At 44.7% G+C, this 20,550-nt stretch overlaps 1 protein-coding gene across 1 annotated transcript; it reads right to left on the bottom strand.

The window, feature by feature from the left end:
• Nucleotides 1–3,843: 3,843 nt before the first annotated feature.
• On the bottom strand, nt 3,844–20,549 carry LOC132352943 (uncharacterized). Its single transcript, XM_059903746.1, has 4 exons — nt 20,532–20,549; nt 19,691–19,842; nt 15,206–15,344; nt 3,844–5,092 (listed from the first exon to the last, which is right to left on the bottom strand). The coding sequence occupies exons 1-4, from the start codon at nt 20,547–20,549 to the stop codon at nt 4,736–4,738; spliced, it is 666 nt and encodes a 221-aa protein (XP_059759729.1). The 3' UTR covers nt 3,844–4,735.
• Between the last annotated feature and the right edge of the window lies 1 nt (nt 20,550).

Below are 20,550 nucleotides of genomic sequence, written 5' to 3'. Positions count from 1 at the left end.
AGCCCACCATGATTGTACACACTGCTGGCCCTGGGCTCAGGGTCCCACAGCAGGCCCTGCGTTGTTTGGACCACGATAAGAGATGGCTCACGGCACAGTTTGGACCCCTATGGCACTAATCATCTCCTTGAGAGGTCTCTTCCTGCCATCTCAGAGAGGAAAATGCAATGCATCATCATTGCATGGTGAGAGAGAGGAGGACGCACGGGCAGCAAGGGAAAACAGGCTTAGGAGGAGAATGACAATGGCAGCCACAAAGAGACTGTGCAGAAAATTCTGCATCTGATGCCCCTTTAGAGACCCAAGCAAAGCCTATTAGGAGCCCAGAAGCCACCAGGCTTAGAGCCTTCTCATCCCCATGCTCCAGCTGTATTCTGAATTCTCTTTGAAACATTGTTTGTAATTGGCCATTCAAAACAACCTTAGTAATTATAAAGCCATCACCTATGTGGTCCAGTCTCAGGGCAGTGTCTCAGACAAAGAAACACAATCTGTCAACGTAAACGTAATTTCAAAATAAGCCAAGTTCAATACTGACATTCCTCCAACAGTCTAAGGGAGATACACAGATCACAGCACTGCTTCTGAACCTGTCTCTTCTCTCCTGCTTTCTCCCTGACGAATTGCAGTGGCTCCATCTTTTTCAACACTGCTCAACACTATCCCCCAGGCCTCTCCCTCTCCACCTTGACCTTCTCTCCTTCTCTCTTTCTTTCTGATCCTGCTGTCAAAACCCCAGAGGGACTGGCCTGGCTGGCCAGAGAGGGAAGTTGCTGGATGATCGTGGGCCGCTTGCACCTCTTATCTGAAAAGTGGAGGCAATACCATGACCTCATGGGTTGGTTTGTGGTAAGAATTAAATGACATAATATAAATAAAGCTTTTAATAAAGGAATTGGTAGACAACAGGTGAATAACTTTCCCATATGAAAACTTAAATGTAGGGAGAAGATCATAATAGATTTTATTTCAGAAGAATTTATTATTTCACATAAAATGATTCTATATATTATAAATTATAAATTTGGGGGGAATGTGCTCAGAGTTTATGGCAAGGAGAATTGGAGAGTAAAGTTACTATTATGCAACATTTCCCCCCCAATAATTCCCATACTGATGGGCTAATGAAAATGGGCTGCCAAAATTCTGCATTTTTATCATGTGTGTCTGTGTTAGCATTTATGGTATATTCTGAATTAACAAACATCAAACGCTAAAACATTACATATGCATAAAAATGGGGAAAGGAATTTGCATCTTTTGTAAATCTCAGTGGAACGTAGTCAAACCTCTAGCCCTACCAGATACTCCCAGCTGAAACCACATGGTAATTTTGGAATAGAGGAGCATTAATGACTACAAAACAATAAGAAGGCTATTTGGGCATGTGCTAAAAAAAAAAAAAAAAAAAAAAAATCTTTAAATCAGGCTGTCCTTATCATTGGATGCCTACTAATGAATATCATTCTCAGTAAAGAACCTTCTGGTTCACTCATGTTCTTTCTGTTTGTTAAAATGGCATTCAAGTTATTTTATATAACACAAAGTTAATGCAAACCCAAAACAAAATAAAAAAGAAAAGAATGTCAAAAGAACAAACTTTTAAACTCTGCACTTTTTATTATTAGATGCTATTCCTAACTTGTTAAAATTGATCAAATAGAAAGCTGTGAAAAGAGAAAAAATTAAGCCAACTAGAAAAGTGTGACTTGGATTTAATATTTTATAATTGCCAAGGGACATACTGAGATCAATGAATTTTTGCCTGAGATGAACGTCAGAAAGAGATGTACTTCAGTCTTTTAGGGAACATTGGTCTATTTAATTCTTGTGTCTGATGCATGTGAAATAGGCCTGCCTTGGCCTTCTTTCTTTGCCAGGGGCACCGCCGGCAGCGAACATTACCACTTTTAATAGGCCGCTGTCTGAGGAGTGGCGAGGGATCCGATAACCCATCGACTCTAATGGATCTGCCTGTTTATTCACTTACACCTTTTTTTTCCCAGCTAATTTTAGTTTTGCATGCTGAGTTGTTTCACTTTGAATTAAATGAAAAGAAACAAAGGAAAAAGCCCATGCAGCTAATAAACCATGATTATGTTCATGGCCCCTCTCGACAGGCTTCTCCACATACCAGGTACACCATCGGAGAACAGATTCACTGTGGCATTTTCTCCACTTGTTGATGAAATCAATATTTTATACATGCTCAAATTTAGAGGAAAAATGAGATTATTCAAATCACTTGACGTATAACGTGCTGTTGTTTGTAGTAGATCTAAATGCCCAGCCTCAGGCCCCAGACGTCCTCAGATTTCAGACACCGGTCAGTGACTTTTCCTGCCTGGGGACTCACCCCGAGCTCTCTCCAGGGTCATACAAACAGGACAAATGCCCAAATGCTTTGCTTTGTCTAATGAAAAACCAGAGAGCCACAAGGAGACTAGGTCTAAGTGCCCTTCAACAGAAATAACAGGAGTCAGTGGTTTAAAAACGTTCTCCCTCCCAAACTCCCTCCTTAGGCCTAGATAGCTTGAAGTTTTCAGACACGTTTTAGGCTGATACCTGCCAAGGGACTGGAGAGGGACAAGGATGTCCAATATGAGAGAGAAGGAAAATTCCGGCTTCCCCGATTTTTCTGAACAAGAGCCATTTTCCATTGTGGGATTTTTGTCACAGAGATCCCGCCTACAGAGAGGGTGGGTAGTGCCACCCCTGCCCCATGGGAGCTCCCACTGATCCCTCGTGGTCCCAGCCGGTTCCGAGGGCTGCCACCTCCCCACCACTGGGTAAGTCGGCCTAGATTGGAGGGTGGTGGCCTGAACTCCAGAAAAGGCATCCTCTACTTGGGGGGGAGGGATAACACTCCCCAAAGACCAGAAGATTCACCTCTGACAGGTCACTATGCCGTGGCACCAGACTGTGTGGCTGAGTTGTCTCCTGGCCAAAAATTAATAATATTGTTTCCCGGTCAGAAGCTAAGATAACTTACACAATAATCTGGAAAATTTTAGAGAATTTAGACTAGCCGGGAGGAATAGAACGTGATGTGTCATGGAACTGAATAAAAATAGGGCCCTCCAACAGAATGTCAACAGCTCTCTGAATGAAATCCCTTTTAGATGAAACCACAGTCTAATACCTACTTCTGCCCTCACGTCATTAAAAGAGGGTAATTTTTCAGCCCGTTTCCCTCAGCTATAATCTGTCACTCGAAGAAGCAAGCCCCTTAGCACCCCAGCTGTACCCAGTTTCACACGACGGCTCTTTCTCCTGCCCACCAAGGTTCAGCGCAGCCGGGAGACAGGCAGCTCGAAGACTCCTCAGCCCTGCCTTTCTTGGACTCACGTTCCTGAGAGGAGCTTTCTTCTTTCCCTCCGAGCTCCACATCACCCAAATAGTCTTTCCTTCATTCAGCAGCATTTCTTCAGTAAATATGCATCGACTTCTACCCTATGCAAAGTACTAGACTGTCTGCTCGGTCGTTGGCCTGGAACTGAGTAAGATTTCCATTTGCTAAAGAAATGAAGAAAGGCAGTGTGTAGGGTCCCCAACTTACCTCCCTGAAGTGTCATTCAATCCTGCTGTTCAACCCAGAGTCTAATAGGCTCTCTCTCTTATCAACATACAGGTTACAATGAAATAACGGATAGGTCCACCATCCACGCCTGCAGTGTTACTGCGAGCACGTCCTCAACACGCAAGAAACTCTGCGGTCACCGAATAATTATATTTCCCTTCAATCTGTGTGTGTGGACCTGGATCCTCACTCTCAGACGCAGCGTGCAAAGCAGACGGGGAACAACAGACTCAAGTTGGAAGTGATTTACTTCATTAGCTGGGATTACAAATTTAACTTACAAACCAGAGGTCAAAATTTCTCATTAACAAGGGGGCCGTGAATCGCTGCAGGCTTTGGTTCAAGAGGAGACCACTCTTACTACTAACTACACATTTCAGTCTGTCTTTGATGTTCTCCTTCCTCCCTCCTCCCTTTTATTTTTGGCAGAGGAGCTGATTTTAATTGTGGCACTACAACAAGGCTCTCTCCATCCAGGGGAGCAGCCTCCTGTCTGCTGCCGCGAGTGAGCCAGGCTGCAAGATTGGGTGCAGCCAATCGCTCAGGGCACATTTTAATGGCTCCCTTTTCCTACAAGGCTTGGATTGTTTTCCACGTGATTCTGGTTAATGTCGCCACAGGAAAGGGCATCGCTTTTCCTTGTGAGTTTCTGATCCGTCTGCCTCAGAGAGGTGAAATATATTAAAACAGAGAAGGAGGCGTCATTCTAACTTTCCAAATGCAAAGGCCAGACCCAGCACATTCTCCAACACTCGGAATAGAGAAAGAAGTTTGACAGAGACCGTTACACTAGAAAAGAGTGCTCTTTTGATAAATCAGCTTTGGTTGTTTACAAAATACTCAGACTGTCTTCATGTGCCTCTTCTCTTCAAAACCACTGCCAAGGGTTAAAAGAAGCAACTCAAATGAGAGACAACCTTTGCAGAGGACACTAGGAATATCAAAATTCAACAGCACAGAATCCTTCTCCAAATAGGAACACTGGGAAAAATATAGCAGAGCTTGTGGTGGGCAGCAGAAATAATAGAACGCTTAACAGACACTTCCTATTTCCAAAGACCGAGCGGTACATGCAGGCCACGGTAGCACAATGACCATGTTAACTGAAACAGGGCTCCGAATGGAGTCACTGATGGAAATGATTACAATATCTAATTATTTAGAAGCACAGCCGTTTTCGAAAATAACTAAATTGTTATTCTGGGCTAGTCTGGTAAGAAAGTCACATTCAAACCACATAAGCTCTAAATACTCCTCCGTTTCTGTTAATATGCAGGGACGTTGCCATTCAAGTCTGTTCTCTCTGAGAAATGTTTTCTTAGTCGCCTCCGTGTGAAGAGCCCGTAGGTACCGCAGAGACAGTGGATGAGCGCCCAGGGCCCAGCAGACAGGCGGCTGTGCTGTTCCGGAATCAGAGGGCACAGTCAGATGCCTGAACCCGGGTTGGCCCACTGGGCTGCACCCGACTCCATCCACATCCCCGGCAAGGCAGTCTGCTGTGGAAGCCGTGTGCTATGGGGAAGAAAACTCACTGTGTAAAAAGAGCAGGATAAGTGGGGTTCAGCGGGGGTTCTGCGGAGGACCACCGGTCCCCATTCTGTGCCCCTTGGGGCTCCTCCTCCTTGGAGGGATGACTGCTTTCTTTGCTAATGTTCAGGTCGAGTCCCTTTATGGCTCCAGTTCGCTTTAACAAAAATACCGGTTACAACTGAAGGAATCTGTTTGACCTGGAGGTGAGAGCAGTTCTCAGCCGGGGACAGTCAGCGGCTCAGACCTGGGAAGCAACGGTGGCTCCAGGTCACGGGGGCCCGAGGCAGCCCGGCCATCTGGGCTAGCGGCCACTTCCTGCCACCGGGCAGCACCTCCGGCCAAGCCAGGCGGTCACCTTGACCTGACTGCTGGGGCATCTCACCCACTCTGGTCGGGGGAGGCGGGGAGAGGCCCTCAGCAGCCTTTCAGTTTCAACAGGGGGCTATCTTAACAACGAGACATCTTAGAAAGGTCATTATTGCTAGTCTAATTTCAAACAGGCACCACAATGAAGGGCTGTCTTTGTGTGGGATTAATTTCAAAACCTCAGGATTTGATGTCAGTGGGAAAGAACCAGCGTGGGACTCAGACTGCTGCCTTCCCCTGCTTCTGGCCAGCGCCGGCGGCTCGTTTCTTAGGAGATGAAAACTCTGACAAGCCCTTCAGTCAAGCTGAAAGCAGGCAGCGGCCCAACAACACCCAAGGGCCCCCAGGGCATCCTGTGACCCCTCCGAAAAGTCACATTCACTTTGCTCTTGAGAAAGGAAAAATAAAGCTGGAGGCATTTTATTTTAAACCATGTGAAATAAGGAAATGGGAAGATGCGAAAATGAAGCAGAAAAAAAAAGTTAGAATTCATTTCCGTCCTTTGCAGTGGCTTAGAAGCCAAACTGGTTCATTTTGAAAGAGTGTAAAAATCTGATCCATTCACCAGTAGGCAGAGACTACAAAATGCTTAAGGTAAAATATGTAAATATGTAAAATTATCTGTTGAAAACCATCTCCTTTTGTGCTTGAAAGAATTTTTAAAAGCATCTTTATTTCTATTCTGCGTTAATATACTGTTGAACAGAAAAGTTACTTTCTGGCAAAAACAACAAAACCAAGGTGCTGAAAATAAAGTGATTTTTAAAATGAAGTCCACAGATAAAGGGAAGGACAAAACAGAGTCTACCTTCCTGTTCCCTTGGATGGCATTTTTAGTAATAATTTAAAGAAGATCATTAATATAACAAATTATAGAATCCAGTTTTTTCAAAAGCACTGTTTGCCTGAAAACTTAAAATCTGCCTGCCTGCCTCCACTGCCATTTCTTTCAGAAGTGGGGTCCTTCTACCCCTAGATTTCCTCCAGCTCCCCTGACCTAGTCTCCCGACATCCACCTTGATAGAACTGTAGCCCCCTCAGCAGAGAGTTTATTTTCTGTTTTTTTAATAAATTTATTTATCTTATTTATTTATTATTTTTAGCTGCGTTGGGTCTTCGTTGCTGCGCACGGGCTTTCTCTAGTTGCAGCGAGCAGGGGCTACTCTTCCTTGCGGTGAACGGGCTTCTCATTACAGTGGCTTCTCTTGTTGCGGAGCACGGGCTCTAGGCGGGCGGGCTTCAGTAGTTGTGGCTCGTGGGCTTCAGTAGTTGTGGCTCACGGGCTCTAGAGCGCAGGCTCAGTAGTTGTGGCACACGGGCTTAGTTGCTCCGCGGCATGTGGGATCTTCCTGGACCAGGGCTCGAACCCGTGTCCCCTGCATTGGCAGGCGGATTCCTTACCACTGCGCCACCAGGGAAGCCCAGCAGCGAGTTTAGACACACACCACAAATAATTGCCACAAACAGCTTACCTTACTTCTAAATATTCTCAAATTAGTTTTTAAAAAAAATATGTAGAAGAATGGCAGAATAAATGCATATGGTTATATTATTATTCATTTAGTTTGATTTAAATATTGTATTGCAACAAAAATCATTTGTCACATGACTTCCAACTTGCAGAAGAAGGTTTTTGGGGTTTTTTTCCCTCTAATCCCATTTCTTTTGGGAAGGGGTCAACCAACTAATGGATTGTCTCATCAAACCAACATCTTCTACATTGTAGCTGTTTCCTGTCTCTTCCTGGGTGAAAAGATCCTCTCCCACTGGGCATCCAGCCCCATCAGCCAGGGATGGGGGGCTGTGCCTCGGATTGAGATGGGTGGTATCTGAGAGCTAATCAGCTGAGCTTTCAAGCCAGGTGTACAGAACGCTCAGATCCTAGAAGGGCAGACAAGATGTACACTGGAGCCTGTATTTACTGAAGCAGCATTGTTGGGGAAAAGCAAAGGCACTTAAAACTGAAAAATTCTTCTTGGTTTTGCAAACCCTTGACTATTTTCTGAAAAATAGACAACAGACAGTAGAAGGCTTTCTGAAAACAGTTTTCAAATCTGCTTTTTCTACTGTAAACTCTCATGTTCCTATCACTTGTTTCAATGTTTTGTTTTAAGTCTCTCATTTCCTCAATGAAGGTCACCAAAAAATAAAAATTAAAAAAAAAATCATACACACACACTCAAAAGATAATTGTCCAGAAAGGTTTCCTAGCTCCTTCCCATGCTGATGAAAGGCAAGTCACAGAACCTATTTCCCAGTTCCCTTCCCCTAGACCAGGGCAGACCTAGCTGTGCCCAAGACACCCAGCAAGAAGGATGTTAGGAGCCTGACAGCTGCTGAAGAGGTCAGTAAGATGAGGCTGGAGGCCAGGGTGTAAAGTGGTGATAAAGTGGTGATATTTTGTTCATCATAGTTTTTTTTGCATTAATTCTTTTTTTTTTTAATTTATTTATTTTTGGCTGCTTTGGGTCTTCATTACTGTGTGCAGGCTTTCTCTAGTTGCAGCGAGCAGGGGCTACTCTTCGTTGTAGTGCACGGTCTTCTCACTGCGGTGGCTTCTCTTGTTGCCGAGCACAGGCTCTAGGCACATGGGCTTCAGTAGTTGTGGCACACGGGCTCAGTAGTTGTGGCTCGCAGGCTCTAGAGCGCAGGCTCAATTGTTGTGGCGCACGGGCTTAGTTGCTCTGTGGCATGTGGGATCCTCCTGGACCAGGGCTCGAACCTATGTCCCCTGCATTGGCAGGTGGATTCTCAACCACTGCGCCACCAGGGATGTCCCTGCATTAATTCTTATTAAACATATATTGCAGTAAAATGTTATTTATCTTGACTACTGAGTTTTTTGGCACCTCCTTAAATTTTGCCTCCAGGCAATTGCCTCACTCACCTCTCCCTGGTCCTGGCCTTGCTGTGGGGAATGATGGATGCCTCACTAGCTGAATGGGGTCCCACCTGGACCAGCCAACATGGCAGAGGAGCTGCCATTTCTCCCAACAACCCTCCCTTGGACAGCTGGAAGCAGTTTCTTTGCTGACCCTTCTCAATCCAGGCTCACTAGGCCTCATCCCTTCGTAAAGATTTCTGAAACAGTGAAACTCCAACTTTACAAAACCCAGGATGGGAAAGACTTACTGAGTTAAAACACAGTTTTCTTGTTCATCACACTAGAATAAAGTATTCTAAGTACATCACCGCATTCATAGCACGTAAACATAGGACGCTGTTCTGATAAAAGTCTCGAAGAGACAGGGGGAGATGTAGTGTTAGCATCATTATTTTCAGCTACCACTATCACATACTGGGTGCCATTACGGAGCTGAGGGCTCGACACATTTTATTTTGCTTAGTTCCCAGAAACCCTGATGGCAAATCTGAGGTTGCACAAAGTTATACACACTGGCCATGGGGCTGAGCTGGCATATGAAGTCAGATCGGACTCCAAAGCCCACATACTGTGGAGCCTTGGAGGTAAGTTTGGTTTTACTCTTCCTTTTGCATTTCTCTGGCCTAGCTCTGTGCAGGGATGCTGAGCCCAGGGCTGAAGGTTGGCCAGGTGGCTGCAACTGAGGCTCCCACACCACCCCCTCGTAAGCCTGAGGACCCCTGAGCATGACCCAGGAGAAGCAGGTTTCCCATCCACACAGCCATGGGCAGAAGCAGGTCTCCAGCCCTGCTGGGCAGCCCTGGACAGCAAAGGTGTGCCCAGGACCAGAGTCCACTTCCTTTGGATGATGGGGGGTCAGTAGCAGGAGCACTGATTTTCAATTCTGGGTCCTTATGCAAAAATAATCAAAACTTCCTATCTGAGCAGTGGAAGAAACAGATCTCCAGCTTAAAAGGAGGATAGGAGGGGTGTGAGGAAGAACCTTAGTTGCCACAGCTGGAAACTTAAGCATCAGGAAACATCTCTGTGGGTCATGCTCCTAGCCCGGCCAAGGACAAAGCAATGAGCAGCCCAGCTCTTCACCTTCCCCCCCCCGCAGTGGTCCCTTCTGTGTATCCAGGCTCCCTGACTTTCTCACTCTCCTCTTTCCTCCCCTCCGCAAGCCCCAGAGGGCTTCTGCTCATAGTACACGCACTCCCATTCCTTCTTAGCCATTCTCTCAGCTTTTCACGTTGTATTCTGCCAACCACCCCGCTAGATGCACTGTTTCCCCTAGCCAAACTCTTTTAAAAATTAACCTCTAGGGACTTCCCTGGTGGCACAGTGGTTAAGAATCCACCTGCCAATGCAGGGGACACGGGTTCGAGCCCTGGTCCGGGAAGATCCCACATGCTGCAGAGCAACTAAGCCAGTGCACCACAACTACTGAGCCTGCGCTCTAGAGCCCGCAAGCCATAACTACTGAGCCCGAGTGCCACAACTACTGAAGCCTGTGTGCCCAGAGCCCGTGCTCCGCAACAAGAGAAGCCGCCGCAATGAGAAGCCCGTGCACCGCAACGAAGAATAGCCCCCGCTCGCCACAACTAAAGAAAGCCTGCACGCAGCCATAAATAAATAAATAAATTTATTTTTAAAAAATAAAAAATTAACCTCTATTCTACATGAGGTTCATTAACCCATTTGCCTCCCCCAAACCTATAGCATTGCAGAGAAAGCGCAAGCCGCCCCACCCCCGCTGAACTCCTATAATCCATGGCTACCCTCAGCCTTCTAAAAGGTAGCCATTGAGTCTGTATATATTCTTTCTGACTTTTATTCTATGCTTTTGCAACATACATGGGACTCCATTAAAACTATGCAGTATTAGTTGTTATTGTTGAGGGTTTTTTTTAACATAAACCATACATGTATTGTTCTGCAGATTTTTTTCACTCAATAATACATCTTAGAGATCTATTTGCATACATATAGGCCCAACTCAATTTTTTTAAATTGCCAAATAAAACTCCACCCTGCGAAGATGCCTTAATCTATTTAGACATTCCAATATTGATGGGCATTTAGGTTTCTGCTATTACAAAGTCTGGAGTGATGATTCTCTTTCTGTGCACATAACATGTTTCTTGAGAGTAGATAAAGCAGAAGGGAAATTGCTGGGTTGCAGGGTATGTACATTTCTAGTTGTAAAGGAAACCGCTAGGTCCTCCAAAGAAGTTGCAGCAATAGGTAGCATCTGAGAGCAGTATCCTGACATCCTCATTAGTACCTCATATTATCAGACTGGTAAATTTTTGCCCATTTGATGAGTGACAAATGCTACCTCATTTTTTAAATTTAACTTTTATTTTATATTATAGTTGATTTACAATGTTGTGTTAGTTTTAGGTATACAGCAAAGTGATTCAGTTATATATATATCCATTCTTTTTCAGATTCTTTTCCCATATAGGTTATTACAGAATATTGAGTAAAGTTTCTTGTGCTATACAGTAGGTCCCTGTTGATTATCTATTTTATATATAGTAGTGTGTGTATGTTAATCCCAAATTCCTCTCCCCACCTTTCTCCTTTGGTAACCGTAAGTTTGTATTGGAAGTTTGTGAGTCTGTTTCTGTTTTGTAAATAAGTTCATTTGTATCATTTTTTTAGATTCCACATATAAGTGATATCATATGTTATTTGTCTTTCTCTGTCTGACTTCATTTAGTATAATTCCATCCATGTTGCTGCAAATGGCATTATTTCATTTTTTTTCTGACTAATGTTCTATTATACATAAAAATGCTACCTCATTTAACTTGCATTTTCCTTAAGATTTGGCAGGATTGAGCATCTTTTTTTTTTTTTTCGGTAATCAATTTCCAAGCCATTTTCCAGGCCTCTTCTGTGAATTGCCTATTCATATTCTTTGCCCACTTAAAAAAAATGAGCAGTTTATCTTTTTACCCTATCACTTGCTTTCCTGCTTGAGCACACAGCAGGTACTTGGGACACATGGGATCTCAAGCCACCCATCCACTCTGTTTGGAGACACAGCACCTTTGGGCCACACTGTGGCTCTGACATATTCCTTTAAAAGAGGTCAAACAGCACCTCTTCTTGGAAGCTTTCTCAGTATTCCCATGGCATTTGGGGATCATTGATCCTGAAGCTGGCAGTGACATGTGCTAGCACTGACCAGCAGTCCCTTTTCAAGTCAGGGGACCCTGTCACACACTGCACCTCGGGTCCCAGAGCCAGCTGGGGCTTCCATCTGGAGCTGTGCAGCCTCCAGTGGGCTAGTCCCAGGTCTGGCCTCAGCCCAGAGCTTGGGGCTCTATGGGCCCCACCCGCAGGAGCCTTCCACAGCTGAGGGCCTACTGTGTGCAAGCCGTAGGCAAGGTGGCCCACGACCACCACTTTGTTTAATCCCACTACATTGACAGATGCCAACTCCAAGTTCCACAGCTTGCTCCAAACCTCCCAGTGTGGCCCCGGGAAGACTGGGATTTGAACTTGGATAGGCATCCCTGCTTTGCTGATGGCCCTGCTGCACTCCTGGGCTGGCTGCTCCTGGAAGCTGAAGAGTGCAGGTCAGTACAACCAGGGCCCAGCCACAGCATCCAGCACCCCCCAACACCCACACCCACTCCACAGCACACGCACCCTGGTCCATCACCTGAGCTGCTGCAGGCAGAGCGCTGGGGAGCCCGAATTCTCACTGAGGGGAACGCCCGCCTTCCCCCTCCCCATGGCCCCACTTTAGAGGATGCTGAGTAACAGGTACACAAGGGGAGAGTCATCCCTGAGCTCAGAAAGCCTCAGGTGGAGGACCAGATTCAGCCAGAGGTCCACCCACCCTGGGTGTCCCTGCCCCATGAGCCAAAGGGACAGAGAGAGAAAGAAAGTGGGGCAGGGGTTCCTGAAGGTCAACAGACCAAATTTTGGTCAACTTCTAATACATCTTCCACTTAATATTAATATTTAATACTGAAAAATCTTAATGGTGACCTGATTGCCTCTTGTGAATTCCAGCCCTCTCAGAGAGCCTATCTCTCAAGGTGACAAGCTGGTGGTACCTGAATTCATTACTGCCTGATTAATTATGCTGCCTTTGTACAAGGGAAATGGGGACTTCAATCAGCCACGGCCGCCACCCCCGGCCACCACCTCATCAGGCCGGCCGCTGTTTGAGAGCCTGGCCCAGAGCCCGATATGGGGGCGACCGGGAAGCTGTGAGTGGTGGCTGGTTACATGTGGCTGCCGGCGGTTAGAGGGCTTGGGATGTGGGGCCCTTTCTGCAAAAAAGGGCATTTGGGCAGTCGAGGGAAGGAGGCGTGAGTTGGTTCTAGCAGCTGCTGAGTGGAGCTTTCTGCTCTGTCCCAGGAGGGGCCTGACCAGGAGGCCTTCCTCTGGATTCTCTGAAACTGGCTGTCATCCCTTCAGGAAGGGGCACTAGGTCTCAGAAGGTGCTATTTAGAGCAAATGTATCCCTTGGGATACAAGGTCACTTTAGTGAAGGCGAAGGTTTACTTGCCAGCTACCCAGAGCCATGTTCGGGCACAGCCCTGGTGGGCATCAAAGCACAGTCTCAACATCTGGGGTGGGGCTCAGGGCAGCTCCAGGTACATATGCAGGGTGAGAACATCACCTAACGACTTCACTGGCTTGTTAACCTGCCAGGGCGCTCCTGCTGCGGCCCTTCTGCATTTGTCGAGGTCTACCAAGTTGTGCAATGCAGTCATATTTGAAGAGTTGCAGAGTGACATACTTTTTCAAAGAAGAAAAGACTAGATATCTTTGCAAATGTCAGTTCCCCACCCCTATCCTGAGCCTGCCCTGTGTGGAGCAACAGAAGGGGTACACACCAGCCTAGTGCCCTGTGAACCTTGGCCTCAGCAGGTCTGGTTTAAAATAGTACCCTGTCATGGATGTGCTGTGTGACTGTGGCCAAGGTACCTAACCTCTCTGAGTCTCGGTTTTCAGACAGCACTATGTGCCCCACAGGGTGGTTGTGAGAGCTAAATAAGAGAGTACATGTGAAGTCCCTGTTTTGCCCCAGAATACCTCCTGACATGGGCCAGCTTGATCCAGCTGTTTTGGTGCCACTTTGTCAAAGCTGAGCAGTCAAAAGGGGAAGTGCTGGTTTTCGTTACTAAGCTGTGTGTGAATCCATCTTCCCACTGCAAAGCTTCAGGGACTGGGAGAGCATGCATTACAGGGCAATTCTATAAAACCTTGTTTCTAGGCCACAACAGAGCAATCCACACCCACCAGCTTTGCAGAACTGCCCCACCCTGGCTGCCCTCCCTGGAGGCATCGCTGGCCTCCTCACAAGCCACCTGGCAGGTGTGGTCACAGAGGCACCCCTACAGGGCGGGGAGGGAGGAAGCAGGTCTCAGGAAGACCCAGGACAGCTGCTCACGTCCTAGGGAGAGGGGTGTGTGCACAGAGGTGTAGCCAGCAAAGCCATGAAGAGTCGGCAGTGGTTCAGGGACACCAGGCAATGGGGACAGGGGTGTCACCAATCAGAAGCCAGGATTAGAGTTTAGTCAAGGGAAAAGTCTAGGTCCAGGTTGGTCAGAAGCTGCCACACGTCACACAGCAGGAGTCCTCAGCCTGTCAGGAGCACTGAGGCTTGGACACCCCCACTCGGACTCGTGGTGCAGGCCCAGCACCTGAGGCAGGGCTGGGCTGGGTGTCTGAGCCTCCACTTGGAACCCTAGAGCACACAGGGTGAGGTCCTACCACAGACTAGGTGGCTAGGTCCCCAAAAGAAAGATCTAGTAGCTGGGTTCTCCTGAGGACCAGAGGGAGTAGGGCTGGGGCAGGGAGACTGAGTCCATCCAAGGGAAAATGGGGCAACAGCCTCTTTGTTTTCAGCAGATAAACTTACAAGGTTCAAACTTTGGAGGTTTAAAAACAAGCTAATTGGGAAACCTATGAAAGATATAAAGGCTACTTAATGATTTGACCTTCAGATGGGAACAGCAGCCACCTTCCTTAGGTTTCTAGGTGCCTAGACGCATGCTCAACACCACCTGAGACATCTGCTACCCACCTCCTCCAAACTCACTTGGAGAAACTGCATGTAGTCTGCTTGGGGTCATTTTTCTCAGTAAGGGAGACTGGCCCCTCCTGAGCCCTGGCTGTAAAGCTGCCAAAGGGCCTCTGAAAAGACAAAGGGGACAGAACAGACAGCAGGGCAGGGGCTCTTACTTTCTACCCCTTTGGAATCATAATATGCCCGTTACACTGGTAAGAGATGAAGAGATTTGCCCGAAGGCACAAAACCAATGGCTATGGACTTTCAGTGTCCCCCAAAATTTATATGTTCAAGCTCTAACCTCTAATGTGATGGTATTTGGAGATGGAGCCTTTGGGAGGTAATTAGGTTAGATGAGACCATGAGGGTGGGGCCCTCATGATGGGATTAGTGGTCTTATTAAGATACCAGAGAGCTCACTCTTTCTGCCATGTGAGGACACAGTGAGAAGGCAGTCCACTGCAAGCCAGGAAGAGAGCTTTCACCAGAGCCTGACCATACTGGCATCTTGATCTCAGACTTTCATCCTCCAGAACTTTGAGAAAATAAATTTCTGTTGTTTAAGTCATCCAATCTATGGTATTTTATTAAGGCAGCCTGAGCAGACTAAGACACCTGTGAATGGTCTATTCTTTGCTTTTCTCCTGTCTGCTTCTGAAGCTACACTGTTGGCCAAAAGGACTAGGTGAACACCTTGCACCAGAGCCATCTATGCAAATGCCAGTTCTTAATGAGTATAGAACCTTCTGGAAACTGTCAAGAAAATGCTAGGACCCTGATGACGAGAGGATCACCCACAAAGACAAAGGCCTTCACCCACCTTCAAATGCTCTATCTTATTACCTGTCAGTAGATGACAGGCTGATGCAAAGTCCCAAAGACAGGGAGGCCAAGGGGTGAGCAGTGGGTGGAGGCGGCACCAGCATCCAACCCCACATGGGACATCTGGGCGTTTCAACCTGTGAGCACAGCAGACACAGAGGCTGAAATGTGTTTCCCCAGGCTCCTCACATTGCTTCACAAACGTCACCCCCAAGCCCAGGGGCTCCACGAGTAAAGAAGGTCTCTAGGACACCTATTACTCAGCTGCCTGGTATAGGAAGAACACTGGACCAGGAGTCAAAAGACTTGGTGTCTATAGATCAGCTCCTTACTTTGTAAGCTGGGGCCTTGGAGCAAGTTACTTAACCTCTCTGTGCCTGAATTTCCAATCTCTAAAGGGTATCCACACCTCCCACATTAGGTTATTATGGGGATCAGTGAGAGAACAAACAATGGTGGCTCTATAAGGGTTGGTTTCCTTTCCTGTTTTTCCTGCCTTGGCCTCTGTATTTGCCCGTTTGCTGTTAATTTTATAGATATTTCACAAAATTCACTGACTGGGGAGAAAATTCTTCCCCACTTAAAAAAAAAAAAAAAGATGTCATAGTTTTTTGGAAAGAATATGGGTCTTAGGTCAGAAAAAAACAAAATAAAAAAACATGTTAATGAGCCTGGTATATAGTAGGTGCTCAATGAATATTTGAGGAAGAGAGAAAGGAACTCTGCAGGAAGAATGAGTCCCTTTCTCATCAGGTTCCTGTGCCTTTGCTACAGTACACATTCAGATATTTGGGGGTCCTATCCATGCATGCCTATCTCTCTCTGGAGTTTTGAGCTCCACTAGGACAGGCACTGCCCAACAGTGAACCTGACCTTTGGCAAAGCTCAGCAAACTTGGGGTGAACGGAAAGAAAGCTTCGAATGCCTACACACTACATACACACAGACTGCCAGACTCAATAGAATGGTTTTCAGGCTGGCAGGAGGCTCCTGGCACCTGACTCTTTGAGTACGGATGGCAGGTCGGTATGTCAGAGTGTGATCCTGCTTTAAGAAAATGACTAGTTTCAAAGATGTGAGAACAATCAATTTGACCCAATAAAATTCAGAAAAATACATTTTCCATTAACTGTTATCGATAGTGGCAAATTTGTGTGGATACATTAGAAATATTGATATTTCTGCCTTCCAACAATCCCTTTAGTCATTGTTTGCATGGAGTATTTGTCCCCATCTTTGCACTTTATACCTTTATCCTCATGCCTAAGGTGTGTCTCAATATGTAGTTGGTTTTCTGTTATTTATCCTGTCTGTCAATTTTTGTAGTTTGATGGCAATGTTTAGTTCATCTACATTTGATTTAATTACTAACATATTTAGTTTTGTTTTGCTTTGTTTTGTTTTTGGCCATGACGCATGGCTTGCGGGATCTTAGTTCCCCAACCAGGGATTGAACCTGGGCCCATGGCAGTGAAAGCACCGAGTCCTAACCACTGGACAGCCAGGGAATTCCCTCATATTTAGGTTTAAATCTACAATGTTTCTATTTCTTTTTCTATTTGCCTCACCTTCTTCATTTTCTTTTGAAGTAATTATTTTCACGTCATTTATCCCTCTAGTATTAGCTTGCTAGTTATATATATATATATATATATATATATATATATATATATATATCCCAGAGATTATGTTATGGACAGAATTGTGTCCCCCTACTAAACTTATATGTTGAAGCTCCAACCCCCAGTGTGACTGTATTTGAAGACAGGACCTCTACAGAAGTAATTAAGGTTAAGTGAGGTCATAAGGGTCTGACCTGATAGGATTGCTGTTCTTATAAGAAGAAACACCAGAGAGTTCTCTCTCTTTCTGACATCTGAGGACAAAGAGAGAAGAGGGCCATCTAAAGAGAGCCCTCACTAGAACCTGACCATGCTGGCACCCTAATCTCAGACTTCCAATCTCCAGAACTGTGAGAAAATACATTTCTGTTGTTTAAGCCATCCAGGCTATCTTATTTTGCTATGGTAGCCCAAGCAGACTGAGACATTATAAAATGCATCTTAACTTATTAAAAAAAAAAAAAAAGATTCGTAATTTTACTAGTTCTTGAACAATGCAAGAACCTTAACACATCTTAACTCTATTCACTCCCCTCCCACTTCTTGTTCTATTGCTGTCATACATTTTTATTCTTATATATATATATTGTTAAAAATTTTTTGTATAAGTATTTAAAACCCCACAAGATATTATTTTGGTCAGATTTACCCACTTATTTTCTCTTTCTGCTGCTTTCTTCATTCATTCCTTCTGGCATTTCTAAAGTTCCACTTATGACAATTTTCCCTCTGCCTAAAATAATTTCCTTTACTGCTTCTTTTAGTGGATATTTGCTAGCAACAAATGCTCTTGTTTTTTGTCTATTTTAAGAATAACCTCATTTAACCTTCATTATTGATAAGTATTTTTATTGGTTAAAAAATTCCAGGGACTTCCCTGGTAGTCCAGTGGCTAAGACTCCATGCTACCAACGCAGGAGGTCTGGGTTTGATCCCTGGTCAGGGAACTAGATCTCATATGCCACAACTAAGAGTTCACAGGCCACAACTGAAGACCCTGTATGCTGCAACTAAAGACTCCCCATGCCACAACTAAAGATCCCACAAGCCACAACGAAGATCCCATCTAAAAAATTCTAGATTAGCTTTTCAGTGCTGTAAAGATGTTATTTCATTGTCTTCTGGCTTTCATGGTTTCTGTTAAAGTTAGCACTAAGTCTTATGATAGTTCCAGTGAAGGTAATCTGTCATTTTACTTGGCTACTTTTAAGATTATCTCTTATTCTTTGATTTTTGGTAGTTTTACTCTGATGTGTCTAAGTGTGATGTTCTTTGTATTTATACTGCTTAGGGCTCTACAAGGATTCTTGAATCCGTGGATTTATGTCTTTCAACAACTTTGGAAAATTCCTGGCCATTATCTATTCAAATATTGCTTCTGTTCAATCCTCCTTCTTCCTGTCCTCTTCTGGGACTCCAACTACAATTATGTTAAAACCTTTTCACTATGTCCAAAATATGACATACTCTTTCTGTTTTTTCCATTCTTTTGTCTCTTGATGCATCACTTTGGATATTTTTTTTTTCTATCTTCCAATTCACTAATCCTCTCTTCATCTGTATCTAATCTTTTTTGAACTAATCTAATATGTTCTTATTTTTAATTACACTTTTTCGGTTATAAAATTTCCATTGATTCTTTTTTTATATACTTCTATTACCTGTTGGAATTTTCCATTTTGTCTTTTATCCCCTTGAATGTATTGATCAGAGGTTATTCTATCTATATTTGTCTATATCTGATAACTCCAAAAACTGGATTTCTGTGAGTCAGTTTATATTATCTATTTCTTCTCTTGGTTTAGGGTGACTTGGTCTTGTCTCCTGGTATGCCTAATAAATTTTGATCAACAGCTACAGGTTGTACATGAAAAATTATAGAATCAATGTGGTATTGTGGATGATGCTATCTTTCTCCAGAGATTTCCTTTTGCTTTGCAATGCAGTTAGTATAGAGGCAGACCATCTTAATCTGGTTTGAGTCAAAGTTGTACCTTTGTGAGAGTTGGTCCTTTTTTGATTTGCCCTTATTACTGGTATAGCCTTTCAAAGGTCCTAACCAAAAGCCTAGGATATTACCAGGGCCTCTCTGAGATTGTCAAAGCTTTGCTCAGCTTCTTAGCATTGAAACCACTGCTCTCAGAGGTAAACGCCTTGAAGGGAATAATAGTGCTGTTATGTACTAAATATCTGTGCCCCCCCCATTCATATATTGAAGCCCTAGCCCCCAACGTGGTGACATAAGGAAATGAAACTTTGGGAAGGTAATTAGGTTCAGATGGCGTGATGAGGGTGTAGCTTCTATGATTGGATTAGTGCTCTTTTTTTTTTTTTTTTTTGGCTGCATTGGGTCTTTGTAGTGGCATGCAGGGTCTTCGTTGCAGCAAGCGGGATCTTTTTGTTGCAGGCTCTTCGTTGCGGCGCATGTGGGCTTCTCTCTAGTTGTGGTGTGCAGGTTTTCTCTCTCTAGTTGAGGCAAGTGGGCTCAGTAGTTGTGGCGTGTGGGCTTAGTTGCCCCGCGGCATGTGGGATCTTAGTTCTCCGACCAGGGATTGAACCCGCATCCCCTGCATTAGAAGGCGGATTCTTTACCACTGGATCACCAGGGAAGTCCCTGGATTAGTGCTCTTATAAGATGAGGAAGAGACACCAGAACCTCCTCTCTCTGCCATGTGAGGACACAGAGAGAAGGTGGCAATCTGCCAACCAGCCCTCACAAAGAACCGAATCTGCTGACACCTTGATCTTGGAATTTTAGCCTCTATAACTGTGAGAAATAAATGTCTGTTGTTTAAGCCACCCAGTCTATGGTGTATTTTATAGCAGCCCAAGCTAAGACAAATGTCAAATGTCAGGCTCACCTTTCTATGTTTCCATTCTCTCCAGGATCTTGCCCTCTCAGGTTCTCACTGTCAGACAGATTTTTAAAATTATCCAGCTGTTCTGCTTGTTTGAGGTGGGAGGTTTGGTTTGATCCAGGCTGGTGTTCAAGAGCCAGAAGCAGAGGTCTCAACTATTCCTATAGCATAATTGTTCAGTTATAATGATGGTTAGCACAAAAATTCAGGTTTAGGGTATTAGCTTTGGTGTAATAAATTCCATCTGAGTGGGTAAAAAAAAGTACACACTGGTTCAACTGATTGGAAAAAGTAGAAAATTATAGTTTTCTATTAAGGTAAATTATTCTAATTAAATGAGTATAAGAAGCTTTTGAGCAATCACTGGAAACATACAATATATCACAGCTAATTTCCCAATATTTTTCCCACAGTGAAGTATACCTCTGGTTTATAGTAGTAAGAGTTAGAGGAGCTGCTATCATTCCCAGCCCTCCACCAGGCTCTGGATCACACGGCTAGATGCAGCCAGGTCCCTAAAAAGACAACATATTTGACTCAGCATCATAGCCCAGGCAAACTCATTCAACAAACATATAGCAACCAAATTTAAGCAGTCTTATCTTACTTCTCCAGAAGTTTCAGAAATTGTCCCTTTTAAAGTACAAACATCCACAAAAACTGAGAAGATGACAACCGAAAAATAATTTTCCATAACAGAGATGTGATACTGCCAACTACTTGTCAAATGACAATTGCTGCTTTAAGCTTTGCCCCAACAGATGGTTCATGTCACATGGGTGAAAAGGCCATCAAAGCACAAAGTTCGACCTGTTTTGGCAGAGTATCAGGATGAACAATTAACCAGAAGGCCAGGATGCATG

The sequence above is a fragment of the Balaenoptera ricei genome, chromosome 19, assembly GCF_028023285.1.
Source record: "Balaenoptera ricei isolate mBalRic1 chromosome 19, mBalRic1.hap2, whole genome shotgun sequence".
Lineage (NCBI taxonomy): Eukaryota > Metazoa > Chordata > Mammalia > Artiodactyla > Balaenopteridae > Balaenoptera > Balaenoptera ricei.
Note: the sequence above shows the minus strand (reverse complement) of the source record. Positions and strands in the feature narration are given on the sequence as shown.

Coding starts and splice junctions, on each gene's coding strand:
- LOC132352943 (XM_059903746.1), bottom strand. Junction 15,345..19,690: donor GAGAATGGAAACATAGAAAG/GTGAGCCTGACA, acceptor CTGTGCTCACAG/GTTGAAACGCCCAGATGTCC. Junction 5,093..15,205: donor ATAAGATAGAGCATTTGAAG/GTGGGTGAAGGC, acceptor TCTTCCCCATAG/CACACGGCTTCCACAGCAGA.